The 14663-nt window shown below is 38.9% G+C and overlaps 2 protein-coding genes across 9 annotated transcripts in view; one reads left to right on the top strand and one right to left on the bottom strand.

Moving 5' to 3' along the window:
* Positions 1–14663, bottom strand: part of CMSS1 (cms1 ribosomal small subunit homolog) — a 414416-nt gene that overhangs the window by 262190 nt on the left and 137563 nt on the right. The gene's annotated exons all lie outside the window — the stretch shown is intronic.
* LOC140507271 (filamin A-interacting protein 1-like) overlaps positions 1–14663 on the top strand; it is a 216600-nt gene that overhangs the window by 195342 nt on the left and 6595 nt on the right. For 2 of the 3 annotated variants that reach the window (XM_072615385.1, XM_072615386.1), the window contains 2 exons: positions 5557–5818; positions 6449–6622. In XM_072615385.1, the coding sequence (XP_072471486.1) occupies positions 5567–5818; positions 6449–6622 (426 nt within the window). In that variant the 5' untranslated portion in view covers positions 5557–5566. Of the gene's footprint in view, positions 1–5547; positions 5819–6448; positions 6623–14663 lie in introns of those variants that run through there. The other variant, XM_072615387.1, reaches the window with a different exon arrangement.

The following is a 14663-nucleotide window of genomic DNA, read 5'->3' as shown; positions in this document are numbered from 1 at the left end:
ACAAAGAACTCAAACAGTACATTCACAAACGTGTGTTATATACATAAAAGTATCTTCACTTAACGGCTGAAAGGGTGGAGAATTGAGAACAGATTAGAGAAGAATTTTTTTTTCTAAAAAGAAATAGCTGTGCAAGTATCAGCAAAAAGCGTATTAGTATGAGTTGTCAACTGTGACGTAGACATAGTCTTATTAAACCAAACTAGCTATTATGATAACATTTATCACATAATTCTCATGCAATCATCTGTCGTGGAGATGCATGAGTAAAGTTCACCTAAAATCCAAGTTATTTTTGCTTGGTTAGCTCAACATCACTGTATGCAACAAATGTTTTTTTTGAAATCTCACCCTTTCAAATTCTGCATTCTACTCAGAGATTCTAGGGACTCCACAAACTGCATCTACACAGACAAAGATAAGACTGAGCAATCGTTCTACTCTGTCAATCTGATACTGGAGAAAGACAAACTACTTTTAAGGTAAAGGTGAGGTTTTTGTCATGGGCTGAAATTTCCAATCTGCTAATTGCCTCTGAATAAGTCAGGGAAATAAATGCCAAGCCCCACTTGTCTTAAACAGCTGGAAATAAACTTGGGACAACTGGTTCAGTCATAAATTGAATCAGATTGCCATCCAAACTAATGTTGAACACCACCTGAGGAAAACAAAATGGTCACTTCTATCAAGTAGAACAATGTCCCCATAAAAACGAAGTCATCTATTGTGATGACATAAAATGACGCCATTTTAATGCTAGAAGACTTAATCCAAGACCAGTGTTTTGTGATGAAAGCATGTTATTACTGAAGTCAAACCATGGAGTAGAAGTGTTGGTTGTGGGAAGGGAAGGAACAAGGAGGAGTACAACCTCAAGATCGTCCAGTTCTGTGCTGATTAACCAGCTGACTGTGACTAACTTGTTGAACAACTGTAGCCACACATTCTACTTTGCAGGTAAGAAGACTGAAGCTATCAGATGTTAAAATGTCTAGGTTAGGGCTTCGCCAAAACCAGAAGCTTGGCAAAATTCTCTCTCCACCACAAGTGCTGCTTGATTCAACATGATTTAATTAAATCCAATTCCATCCAACAAATACTTAATAAGTGCCTACTATGCGCAAGGTACTTGGCTAAGGTTCAGAGAGAAAGACAATCTCTACCCTCAGGGAGTGTAAATTTTGAGGAGCAAAGAGGGAATAGAACATGTAGATCAATATACAAAATATATAAAAGCTAATACAAAGTAATTTCAGATAGAAAGGGCACAGCACTAAAATGGTGGCAGTCAGAAAATACTAATGAAAATTTTAATAAAAATTGAAAACTAAACAGCATCTTTCCCCTCTACAATTGCCTAAAGAAATCAGATTTGCACTGTCGTTTCACATAAACAAAACAGATGCAACTTTTTTTCTGCTGAGGGGAGAGGGGGAGAATCCCAAACCACCCCTGGTATCTCAATATATTCTCTTTCCCAGCCCGTCCTCCAGAGTCAATGACCAATGCATTAGGAATCTGCCAAGAGAAACAATGAAGTCACCGATCCTACAAAGTTTGAGAGCATCGTCCAATTCGCCTCTTTGTTTTCTCCATCAGGATGTTTAATATTCTCATTATTTCTCATTTGTGGTTGTTGGCAGAGGAACATGGTAACCTCAGCTACCGTAAACAAGCAAACATATACACTCCTCCCCTTCGGCCATTTCTATACTACAAATAATTGGTTATCGTTGAATGTTGTTAAAACAATATGGGGTTGGCTTCATTAATGGGTAAAAATGTTAACTATTCCGACTCCCTAAAAGATCAGAGTTCTGAAAGCACTCAAATGAATTTTGACATAAATTTATACCATTAAAAAATTCTCAAGTAAGTCATGCCTGTGTTTAGATATTTTACAGTATATAAACTGTTCTGTGAGTTCAGTACGTTTTAACTTGAATTCAAATGTTTGTTGGATTTGTTGAAAAATTCTGAATGTGTCATGGAAGACTAATATTATCTCTATAAAGATTCCACAAAAAGCCTTTCTGATTCAAGTGCTTCATTTTAGGGGCCCTGGGATAGGGTACTATTTAGGAGACTGATCTGTCCAACAGAAATCGCATTTACCTTTGGATACGGGGAGCCAAAGGAGACGCATTAAGGGTTTGTCTCATGTTTTTGTAGTAACCAGTATCTAGCACACATAGTCCTTGAGACACAACCAGCCTTTAATAAACACTGAGAAGGGAAGGAAAGCATTGTTAGATACTCGGAGGGAACACAGAGTACCTGTGATCTGTGAATTTATAGCCTCAAGGAGACGAAATAGGTATAATAGCTGAAGTAAACGCCAGCATTTGATAAAGGATGTAAGAGTGGTAATGAGACTAGTGACACAAGGAATGTATGAAAGAAAACTTGTGAAAACTACCTGAAATTATCCAGGAGGGGCAGGCTGCAAGTTCCATGTACTGAGAAAGGAAGGAAAGAAAAAAGTATTTATACAGCACCTATTACAGGCCAGGCACTGTGTAAAGTGCTTTATAATTTTGATCCAACTTGATCTTTACAACAAACCTGAGAGGCAGGTGTTATTATCCCCATTTTACAGGTGAGGTAACAGAGAACAGGCAGAATGTAGGTGACTTGCCCAGGGTCACACAACTAGTAAGTGTATGGGGTTGCATTTGAATTTGGGTCTTCTTGACTTCAGGGCTAACACTCTATCCCTGGGGTGGGGAACCTGCTCTATCCACTGATCCACCTAGGGAAGGAGTATCATCATGTAGAAGTTAATATCGTTGAGATAACGCTGAGAAACATTCTTTTGTGTGTCTAGGTTGCTTCTAAGGGGAAGCTAAGTGGTACAGTGGATAGAGAGTGCTGCGCTTGAAATCAGGAGGACTTGAATTTGCTGAATAACTCCAAATGTGCTATATAAGACTAATATGAGACACACACACACACACAGTCTAGATGTTGCACACAAATAATGATCTAGGACCAAAAGTGAAAAGGGAGAGAAAAGTGGGCTAGATTATATTTGCAGAGCTATGCATTGCTTTCAGCGTTCCCAGGCTGCTCCCTGTTGCAAATGGCTTACATTTTAAACAGCCATTTCTTCCCTTTATGCTGTAGTGAATCAAGGATCTTAAAAGAATCAAAATCATTGATGAACCAATACCTAATGGAAAGCTCTGGAGGATATAAGTAGACTGCAATAGATTACCAATGATAATAATAAGAGGCATATGAAAACATCATAAAAGATTTGTAATCAATGTATCTAGAACAAGGAATTAAGAAATGATTCTAGGACACTGGGGACTACGTAATTTTAGGTATTTCTTCTATGAATGAACTAAAGAAAGATATGGACAAGATTTCCATAGAATGAGAAAAAGTTGTGATCTGCCCCAGTAAAGGAGCGACCATATTGATATGTTAACAAAAGTATCAAAGACATTATTTACTTGAGAATTATCATCCCAACTGGAAGCCTCTATCAAAATGTTTATGTATTTAAAACCTTTGTTCTGGGAAAGGGGTCCATGATGAAGATTAAAGGAGTGAAAACCCCTAATTCTACTATCCCTGCTTCATCTTATAGATAAAAATGCTGAAGGGTTTTAAGTTACCTTTCTAAGGATGGATACACAGCGGAGACAGAACCAAGAGAAGAATGCTCATTTCCACACTAACCCAACATTCTTTTCACTACTGTAGTGCAAAGTTTCAGTCACGGAACGTGAATAGGGACTAGGACCAGGCCTTTTACTATTTTAATGCAAGATTCTTGGACCTAGCAGTTTTTGCCAGGAGTACAGAACACTCTGCCAAGCCTCTTTGTAATGGATAAGGGGTCATTCTTGACTACCTTGCCATTAGTGGAATCACGTGGCAGAAGACAAAACACACAGAAGTGTCTAAGGCTATGGCTATGGCCAGGTGGGTCAGTAGATAGAGTGCTGAGCTGGTATCAGGAAGATCCAAGTTCAAATCTCCCTCAGATACTTAGTAACTGTGTGACCTTGGACAGTCACTTAACCTTCCTTGGCCTCCATTTCCTCATCTATCAAACAGGAATACTAACAGCCACCTCATAGACTGTATGGATCAACTGAGATAACATGTAAAGTCTTTTGCAAGCCTTAAAATGCTATGTAAATGCTAACTATTATTATTCTTTCAAAGGAAACTATGTGCATTGTGGCCAAGAAAAAACGATCAAATCCAAAGTTAGGGTTCCACTAACATACACATTTCTAATTAATATCATTAAAGTCATTAGCTTGTAAGCACCTGGAAGGCAGGGACTGTCTTGAGTCTCTTTTTGCCTCTCTAGAGCTGAGCACAGGGCCTGGCACATAGTATGTCCCTAATAAATGTTGACCGATTGATATCAGTTAAGTGTTAATTTAACAAAGATTTATGCCTTGATTAAAGGAATATGGAAGCTCAAAAAAGCATGGCTGAACATGGATTTCTTTTCTATGGGAGTCTAGATAGATGAAATCAAAGAGATCTTGATGTATTTAGCAAAGCAGGTATTTCCTTCACTAACGTAGATCCCCTATTTGAGGATCACTTGTGAGATCCTCTTCCATTTAACTGTGGCTTGTGGTTTCAGTGATAGAAGACTGTCCATCAGTTTCACTGTTGATAGCTCAACTCGATGGTTATTTGAACCAAGATCCTACGCCTGGGAGGAATCTGGGGAAGGGAGATAATGGGACCAAGGAGTTCATCACCACAGAAACATTCTCCACCAACACAACTCAGTGGCTCATCTGCAATTTCTCATCTCAGAAAGTTGCCCAGGAGCACCGAGAAGTGAAATGGCTTGCCCAGAGTAACCAAGCTACTATGTTTTAGTGGCTGGATTTGAATGCAGATAGAGCTCCAGGTCCTGAGCTCTATCCAATGCCTCACCGAGGGCCTTAATACCGGACACTACCAGTGGTGGGACCCTGTTTACCTCAGCTTCCTCATGTGTAAAATGAGCTGAAGAAGAAAAAAGATATTCCAGAATCTCTGCAAAGAAAACCCCAAAGGGGAATGTGAAAAGTCAGACACAAACGAAAATGAATGCATAGCAAATGACAAGTTAAGAAAGACTGGTTCTTTAATAAGATTTCTTAATCTTTTTTTTTTTTTTTGCATCATGGATCTTTTTGGAAACCTAGTGACTTCTGATCCCTTCATAAAATAATGTTTTTAAATGCATAAAGTAAAATGCATAGGACTACAAAAGACACCAATTATACTGAAATACAGTTATCAAAAATATTTTAAAAATCATGTACCTTCTGGGTTAAGACTATGGAAATGCAAATATACTTCTTTTTAACATAATCAAGGGAGCAAATACTTTAAAACAGATGGCTAGTTTGACATGGAAGTATAAAACAGGATTCAGGTGAGGAATCTGCTAAGATTCTTCCACATCGTTTCTGTCTTTTGGTCTTTAGCTTTGACAAATGTATCAGGAATACAGATATGTTCTGTCAAAAATGGGAAGAGTCACCTCTGCCAAGGGTTATAAAATGGCTTCTTTTCTCATTCTAGATATTGAAAAATGCCTTCCAGAAGTAGCTGTCCTGAGATCATGCCCCAAACACAGACAAGCAAATACAGTGAGGATCCCGCCATGAGGGGAGTCAGAGAAATGCAGAGGGGAAATACAAGGAGTGAACATGGCTCTGCCGCTGGTCCTGTCCTCCGAAGTTCCAAATCAGATCCAACACAGAATGGAAGTTCTCCCAAAGAGGCCAATCTCTCCAGAGACGACCTGCTGTTCCTCCTAAGCATTCTGGAGGGGGAGGTGCAGGTCAGCTGCATTTTGACTCATTATCCATGTTCCAATTTTGAATTTGGTTTGCATCCTGCCACGAATACATATGCTATGTGTATATTTGCATGCCCAAGCATACTCACACACATCTCTTTTGCCAACTGGGAGATCAATTAATCATTTTTAAATGAGCTGTCATTAAGACACGCTATTGGAATGCATGTTGGGAAAGGCCACATCCTCGGCTTCAATGCACAAACATGCATCTATCACAATAATACCAGTGACTTCTGGGGTAGTTTTCAGTAACAATAGCTGCTTTTGTACCCAGTGCAAAGCAGGTTCTACACTTCACTGGAACATGCGAACCTACTGGAAAAGCCTAAAAGCAACTGTTAAGACCTGGAAAATCTTGTTGCCCACGTTTGAAAACTCAGTGAAATAAAAACTTAGACAGATGCTAGTCCAAAAAGAGGCACCAAGTTAATTAAATATCTAAAGGTAAGATGAGAGGAGGGCAAAGGAAACTCGTTCCATGGCTATCTTTTCAACAAGAACTCTAACTTAACATTATCTATGCCTGAAATGTCAGAAATGTTGTTAGGTAAAGGAGTCACTTGCTGCTAATTCAGACAGCCTGTTTTCATGTACCTTGTGTTCCAACAGGCTCGCGATGAAGTCATAGGCATTTTAAAGGCTGAAAAAATGGACTTGGCTTTGTTGGAAGCCCAGTATGGGTTTGTCACTCCAAAAAAGGTGTTAGAGGCTCTCCAGCGAGACGCTATTCAAGCAAAGGTTGCTCCGTGGCAGGAGGACATCTATGAGAAACCAATCAATGAGGTATGTACCATATAAGGTGCTCTAACAGGTAACCTTAAAATATATTTGTAAGAAGGATGGGACAGCTTAGCCAAGTGCCAGGCTTAGCTGCGAGGGCTATCTTTTGTATTTCCTAATATTTAAACAACTACAAGAGGAAGCATACTAAAGGCAGAATACAACAAGGTGAAATTCAACACCACATGGTCTAAGGAAAATCAGGAACACACAAAAAACAGTAACAGCATTCTTCTGCTAAGTCTTCTTCCCCAGAAATCAAACGGAAATGACCAAATGATACAGAATTTGTTTAACAGAAAAATGAGAGGGTAAAGGCAAGTACATCCTTTGGGGACTTGTCGGTTAGCCTCTTAGGCAACAATAAAAAACAGATAAAGTTCAACGGCAGAGGTTCATTTTTCTTTTATACTGTGAGGTATTATGTCATAGGAACTTTGAGCATGAATGGAAATGACCTGAGGAGCTATCCAAGAAATAATTTTTGAAAACATATACTTCTGTCGTGTACTTTGCAAAGTGCATACTCTCTTTTTCCTTCAAAATTTTAAAGGCAACTAAAAAACTTTTCAACACCAAGTTTGCTTGGCAATTGCAAGCACAGATATAAATAAAGTTCTAAACATGACTGCCATGGTGCAAATATATGGTGGCTTCTAAGCCTTTTGTTGACACTTCTCAAATGTCTTAGGATTGTTTTATCCTTTTTTGTTTTTCTCTGAAGCCTTGATGGAATTTTTCATCAATTTCTCATTTTTTAAAGTAAGTTAAGGGATTAGAAGCACACATAAAAGCTGCAGATCATGAAGGCAAGTTTTAGACAAACTTCCCTGTATGACTTTGGCAATAGGGTTCAGCACTGACCTCTAATATCCTTGCTATTCTCGTCTTGTGTGTCTCCTGGGAAAAAGACTCCCAGTCTTGCCAAATTGTGAAGGAGTTTGGTCATGTGGATCAGCATCTCTTAGGGGTTGGGACCAGACCACCCAAAGTCTGCCGACTTATGATTTAATCCAAATTTCAAGCAAGGGGAGGGGGGGAGGCAAAGTTAAAACTCAGGAATATTAAACTGGCTCCCAACAAATTAAAAGCAATGCAGGATCACAGACACATCTCCAAATACTTTAGCAATAAGAACCCCCATCACTGGCTCCACACTAGTGGGCCAACACATTCCTCCAATACCAATTAATAATCATAGGACATATGCTGTAACAAAAACTCCATGCCAGTTGAGAAATGGATCAACCTTGGTGCTATGGTATAGAGCTAAATAAACTCTTTCCAACAACATAAGTTTCAGTTATGAAATAATTCTTATAAAAGCCATGCAAAATTAAAAACCCATTCTTTTTCTCCAAATGCCTAAAATCCAAGTTCTTCCATTTGGCATTTAAAGCTCTCTATGATCTAGCCCTATCCCACCTAGACAACCTCAACTCTCCTTTCTCCTCAGTATAAAACCTCAGTGTAGTCAGGCTGAACTCCTTTACTATTTTTTCTTACACATTCTGTTGGTTTCTTACTTAGCTCTGTTGTCTACAGCCTCAACCCTCATCCATGCCCTGACACCAGGACAGATTTTCCTCAATGGAGTCTTCTTGAACTTTTCGATCCACATGACATTACCCCTACTCTGAACTCATCCTCCATGTATTATCTACACAAGTTGGCACATATACACACACACCCACACATACACACACATATATACACACACATAAATTATCTTACTAGCTAATAATTACTTTTTAAAATTAAATTTAAAGTGTCTTTAAAATTAAAAATGTCTTTTCAAGAAGCTTGTAAGCTACTTTGGTCCATCACTAAACACAGTGTAATTCAACTGCAAAGGAAGGGGTACGTTAGGAAGGGCTTTGAACACTAGAGAACTTTATATTTGATTCTGGAGATGATAGTTTATTGAGCAGAGAGTAACATGGTCAGACCTGCACTTTAGGAAGATCACTTTGACAGCTGATAGAAGGATGGCCTGGAATGGAAAGACATTTGTGGCAAGTAGACTCCACAATAGGGGAGACATGGTGGCAATGTCGGGGGGGGTGTCTATTCAAGAGATGTTACGAAGGTAAAAATCTGCAGAACTTGGCAACATATACAATTTAGGGAATAAGACAGAGTGAGAAGTCAAGGATGACGACTGGTTGGTTTGTGATGCTGAGTGACTGGGAGGAGGGTGGAGCACTCCAACAGCGATGGGGAAATTTGGAGGGGAGAGTGAATTTTGGAGAGAAAGACAACGATTTCAGTTTTAGACATGCAGAGTTTAAGATACCTGCAGAATATCCAGTTTGATATTTACAACTAGAAATGCATGATGACATGGAAGGACAGGGGTTAGGGCAGGATAAGCAATCAGAGAATCATTAGCACAGAGAGAATTGAATCCATGGGAGGTGATGAGATCACCAAGTGAAAAAGAGGGAGAAGAAAAAAGCACCCAGGACAGAAGTCTGTGGAACACTCGTGGTTGGCAGGTGTGACCAGGGTGAAGATCCAACAAAGGAGACAGAGAAGTGGACAGATGGGTGGGAGGAGAACCAGGAGACGGTGGTGTCCCTAGAACCTAAAAAGAAGGAATTATTAAGGAAAAGAGGTTGATCAACAGTGTCAAAGGCTGCAGAGAGGTCAAGAAGGATATGAACTGAGAAAAGGCCATTCTATTTGGCAATTCAGAAATAACTTGTAACTTGAAGAGAGAAGTTTTGGTTGAATAAGGAGGTCATAAGAAGCCTCGGAAAGTTGAGAGTGGAAGGAAAGGAAGTGGCGACAACTATTGCAGAAAACCCTCTCAAAAAGTTTAGTTACAAAAGGCTAAATTTAGGATATTAGAGATATAGGATGGTAGCAGAAATAGAAGGGTCAAGTAAGGGGTTTATTAAGGATAGGAGAAACATGGGCATGTTTGTAAGGCAGTAAGGAAACAGCTAGTAACTACAGAGAGAGACCGATGCTAAGTGAGAGGGTGAGGATGACAGAAGGGACGATCTGTTAGAGGAAACGATGAAATGGCATCACCTGTGCAGGCAGAGCATCAAAGACAGAAGATAGGGAAGAGGGAAAAAGATGGAGCCCTTGGCAAATGGACTCAGTTTCATCAGTAAAATGTGAAGCAAAGGAATACAAGTCAGCCCAGTGTCTCTCCCCAAGGAGCTTAGAATGTGGGAGGTAAAAGGAGTAGAGAACTCTCAAATAGGAGGCAGCTAGGTAGTGTGGTGTACGTAAGCACACTGGACTTGAAACTGGGAAGACCTGAGTTCAAATCTAGCCTGATGGACTTCACATCTTTCCAGGCAGTGCAATTCTACAAAGATAAGTCTACTTTTAATACAGCATTTTACTACGGATTACAATTAAGCCAAAAGAGAGAGAAGATCCAAAACCTTGGATAAACCACTAAGTGGTCTATATCTATTTTCTTTTTATAAGCCCATGTATGGTAAAAACATTTAAGTAAATAAAACATTATTTTTTTCATTTGTAGAAAAGATACCATTAACTATCCTTGTCTCCTTTGGATTTTGACTACACATGGGAAATTTACATAACAGCACAAGTCTAATAAGAGAAAAACCTTATAATTTATAAACACAATGATAAGAGAAATAAGTATGCATGGTTATACCCTACACAGGTCACCTTTGGGCTAGGTCGAGGATCTTTCCAAGAAAAGGGGCTTTCTAAAAAATCACCCTCTCCCTTATTATCAGTTCTCAGACACATAGGTGACATGGGCATTTAGGGTTCGGGTTAGTATCATATACCTTTGCATAGTCCCAAACACGTAGGTGCTCTTAAGTGTATCCCTGCTGTCTCTGGAAACGGTCACATCCTAAAATTTCTGATAACGTTACTACCATCTACCACCAATGAAGGAACCTGCTAACCCAGGGTGAAATGCAATCAAATCGAGAAAACTGGGAAGAAAGCCGGGAGCTCCTTATTCTTCTCTATTCTACTTCTCCTTCTGCTCCAGTCTATTTCATGCACAGGAATGTACCATATATGCATGAATGCCACAGAAAGACATCCTCGTAAGCAGAACATGTTTAAAAGGGGGGAGTGGTAGTTCCCTTTAAGAATTAAGTTTTCAGGGCACTAAACATATAATATATTAAGTTAGATGGAGTTAAGTTTCCTTCTTACAGGGTAACGAATGAAAGGAAACCTATAACACAGTAAGGTATGCCTTTCCTTTCCATAATAAGGAGACTAAGGGAGCCCTGGTGTCTGTCCCAACCTCTATCCCTGGCCTAAAGTACATCCTCAGTCCTGAGGGGAGGATAATAATCCTTGTCACATACCTCACAAGAGTGTTGAAAGGGTGATGGAATTGATGGCCATACTGTAATCTGAGCTCCTGCAGAGAAGGTGCCAAGTCTCAATATAATGCCACTTTGAATTTGTCAAGAACCTCTCTCAGCTATATTCCAGAATGCATTATCTTATGGAAATGCTTATTATAAACACTTAAAGCTCGTAAACCACTTAGCCTGCCTTTCCATTTAACAAGTGTTTCCTGAATGCTTATTATCTTCCAGTCTTGAGGGGAGCCTTGTTGGAGATACAAAATAGCATAGACAGCAACCAGTTGATAACAAGACTCATAAAATCACAATATTATATACAGCTCAAACTCCCACCCAAGTCAGGAATTCTGCTTACCACAATATTTACGGAATGAACAAATGCGACAGATTATAGGACAAAATTGTCAGTTGTTAAACTAATGGAAAGAGAAGAAATGGGGTGGGAGGAAAAGCACAGGACATGGATTCAATAGACCTGGATTCCAATTCTGATTCTTCTAGTTGTAGCTAAGTGGGCGCTTTCATTTACTCTCTCATCAGCTGAAAGGGAAATTGGACTAGGTAACTGCTATGCTTTATTCTTCTCCAAATAACAATAATAATGATTCAATATAACAATATTGATCAAGTGCTTATGAAATAATATATTAAGCTCCTACTATGTGCCAGAAACTGTGTTAAGTGCTAGAGAGATAAAGAAAGGCAAAAGGCGTCTTTGCTCTCCAGTGCAGAAGGCAACGTGCAAACAACTGAGTACAATGAAAATGAAAGGTAAATTGGACATAATAAACACAGGGAAATCATGAAGATAAAGGAGGAATACGCAAAGCACCGTGCTAGGCAGCAGGGATATTTAAAACAACAAAAATGGAGTTTATGTTCTACCTATGAAACAATTATTAGATTTTCCCTTTGGTCCAGACCTAGAGCATAACACAGGAATTGAGTAAGTGACACAGACAAGTGCTATGGAATTAAGAGAAATTCAGAGGCAACAGATCACTTTTGTAGACACAAGGTATATAAGGCAGATGGGAATATTAAACCAGCCTGTTGCCTCTTCCTCCTTTCCTTTCCTCACCTGCTGAATTCCTATCCATCCTTCAAAGCTAACTCAAATACCACTTCCTCCAAAGGGCCTTTTCTGAATCTCCGGGTGATAACAATCTTCCCTGAAATTTCAGAGCACTTTTTTTCTTCCACACTTATGATATAATAGCTTGCATTTCAGTTATGTATGTGTTTGAGGGTTACTTACCTTATTGAGGGCAGTTATTCCCCCGCTACTGCCTTCTATTTGAGATCACTTTCCACTTGTGGTTTTGGCTTTTTGCACATTGACCTCCTTAAGGGCAGGCAGGGACCTTGTTTTTGCTTTTCTTTGTATCCCCAGCTCTGAGTACAGTGCCAGGCAAATAGTAAGCGCTTACTAAATGTTTGGTTACTGACATATCATTGTATCACTCTGAATTCTGCATACAGCAGGTGCTTAATAATTATTTTTCATTTCTAAGAACAATATAAGAAAACAATAGCCTAGCAAATGGTTCATTATGTGGAACGACAAGAAAGAGCAAAGAAATCTACCCTTAATCCTCTCTAACATTAAGAAGAGGACAAAAGAATTGACAGTGTTGAATTCCAACACCAGTGACTGCTGCACTACATAGATCTAGAAAACAAAGTAACTAAGGAGAGGCTGAGCTGAAAGCTATAGTTGAGGTTCTGGGCCGATGTGAGGGAAATGGTGGGAATATACATAGTAAACAGGACACCTTTACAAGTTGCCTGAATCATTACCATTTCTTTTCTTCCATGTGAAAAAGAATATTTTTCCTTTCTCAGGCGCTGTTATGAATCTGGGTATGGAATAGAGGAATAGTCTCTTTGAGAATTAATAGAGATAATTTACATTTGTAAAGTAGGTTACAGTTAAAAAGTGATTATATATATTGCAACTCTTTAAAAAAATGTGAAGTACTATCCTGATTTCACAGATGAGAAAATTAAGTATCAGAATAGTGAAACGCCTAGTCAGTGACAAAATCAAAACTGAACCCCAGTCTTCTGACGTCAACTCCAATGTTCTACCCATTCTTCAACACTGATGGTTTCTTGTCTTACATGTGTTATATATTACTCCATTTAAACTCTAAGGTATTTAAATGCAGAGAGTTCACATTTTTGTCACTGTGGATAGCATTTAGCAAGAAAAAATACCTCAAAATGTAAGGAATGTAGAAGTCTGATTGCTGGAAAACACTGGATATCTTAGATGGAACTGAATCTCATCACTGTAGATATTCTCTCCAACAATGAAGGTTAATACTTGCCCATTCACTGCAATTCTGGTCCATGGTCTCCCAGAAGTTCATTACAGAATATCCACAGACCATTTCAGAGGTCTCTCTCACTTATTCCTGGTGAGGACACCAGTGGAGCATCTGAGCTATCCATCATCTTCTGCCTTTGCCACATATATCAGCCTATTTTCTTCTCCCATTAAACCAGAGCCCTTTCCCCAAGAGGTAGATGGAGAGATTTCAGGAGGACCTTGACTTTTTTTTTTAACAACTGGATAATCTTATAACTGGTTCTTTTTGTAATTCTAAGTATTCAATTTTGTGCATTTTAAAATGCAATTCTGAGAAGTTCAGAGGAATCATGGTTCTGCAAAAGGGTGGCACAACACAAAAAAAGTTAAGATTTCCCTGTTTTAAATCTTTCCTAGAGACTTCTTTTGCATCTGTTCTTTAAAATTTCTCATTATTGCTGAAGAAATTAACACCTTTAAAAACAGACTAACTCAAATGGCAAAAGAGGCCCAAAAAGCCAATGAGGAGAAGAATGCTTTAAAAGAGCCATCATCTTTCATGAAATTATCAAGGAAAACTGCCCTGATATTCTGGAACCAGAGGGTAAAATAAATATTGAAAGAATTCACCAATCACCTCCTGAAAAAAGATTCGAAAAGAAAAACTCCTAGGAATATTGTAGCCAGATTCCAGAGTTCCCAGGTCAAGGGGAGAATATTGCAGGCAGCCAGAAAGAAACAATTTGAGTACTGTGGAAATACAATCATGATAACACAAGATCCAGCAGCTTCTACATTAAGGGATTGAAGGGCTTGGAATATGATATTCCAGAAATCAAAGGAACTAGGATTTAAACCAAGAATCACCCACCCAGCAAAACTGAGTATAATACTTCAAGGGAAAAAAATGGTCTTTCAATGAAATAGAGGACTTTCAAGCATTCTTGATGAAAAGACCAGAGCTAAATAGAAAATTGACTTTCAAACATAAGAATCAAGATAAGCATGAAAAGGTAAACAGCAAAGAGAAGTCATAAGGGACTTACTAAAGCTGAACTGCTTACATTCCTACATGGAAAGACAATATTTGTAACTCTTGAAACTTTTCAGTATCTGGGTAGTTGGTGGGATAACACACACACACACACACACACACACACACAGGGGCACAGGGTGAGTTAAATGGAAAGGGATGATATCTAAATAAATAAAATGAAGGGGTGAGAAAGGAATATATTGGGAGAAGAAAGGGAGAAATGGAATGGGGCAGGTAATTCTCACAAAAAAGTCAAGTAAAAGCTTTTTCAGTGGAGGGGGAAAGGGGGAGGTGAAATGGAAAAAGTGAGAGGGAGACAAAGTAAACAGTAACATAACTATGCGGAAGCTGAGAGTGTAAGCC

The sequence above is a fragment of the Notamacropus eugenii genome, chromosome 5, assembly GCF_028372415.1.
Source record: "Notamacropus eugenii isolate mMacEug1 chromosome 5, mMacEug1.pri_v2, whole genome shotgun sequence".
Taxonomy (NCBI): Eukaryota; Metazoa; Chordata; class Mammalia; order Diprotodontia; family Macropodidae; genus Notamacropus; species Notamacropus eugenii.
This window is presented reverse-complemented; position numbering and strand designations above follow the sequence as displayed.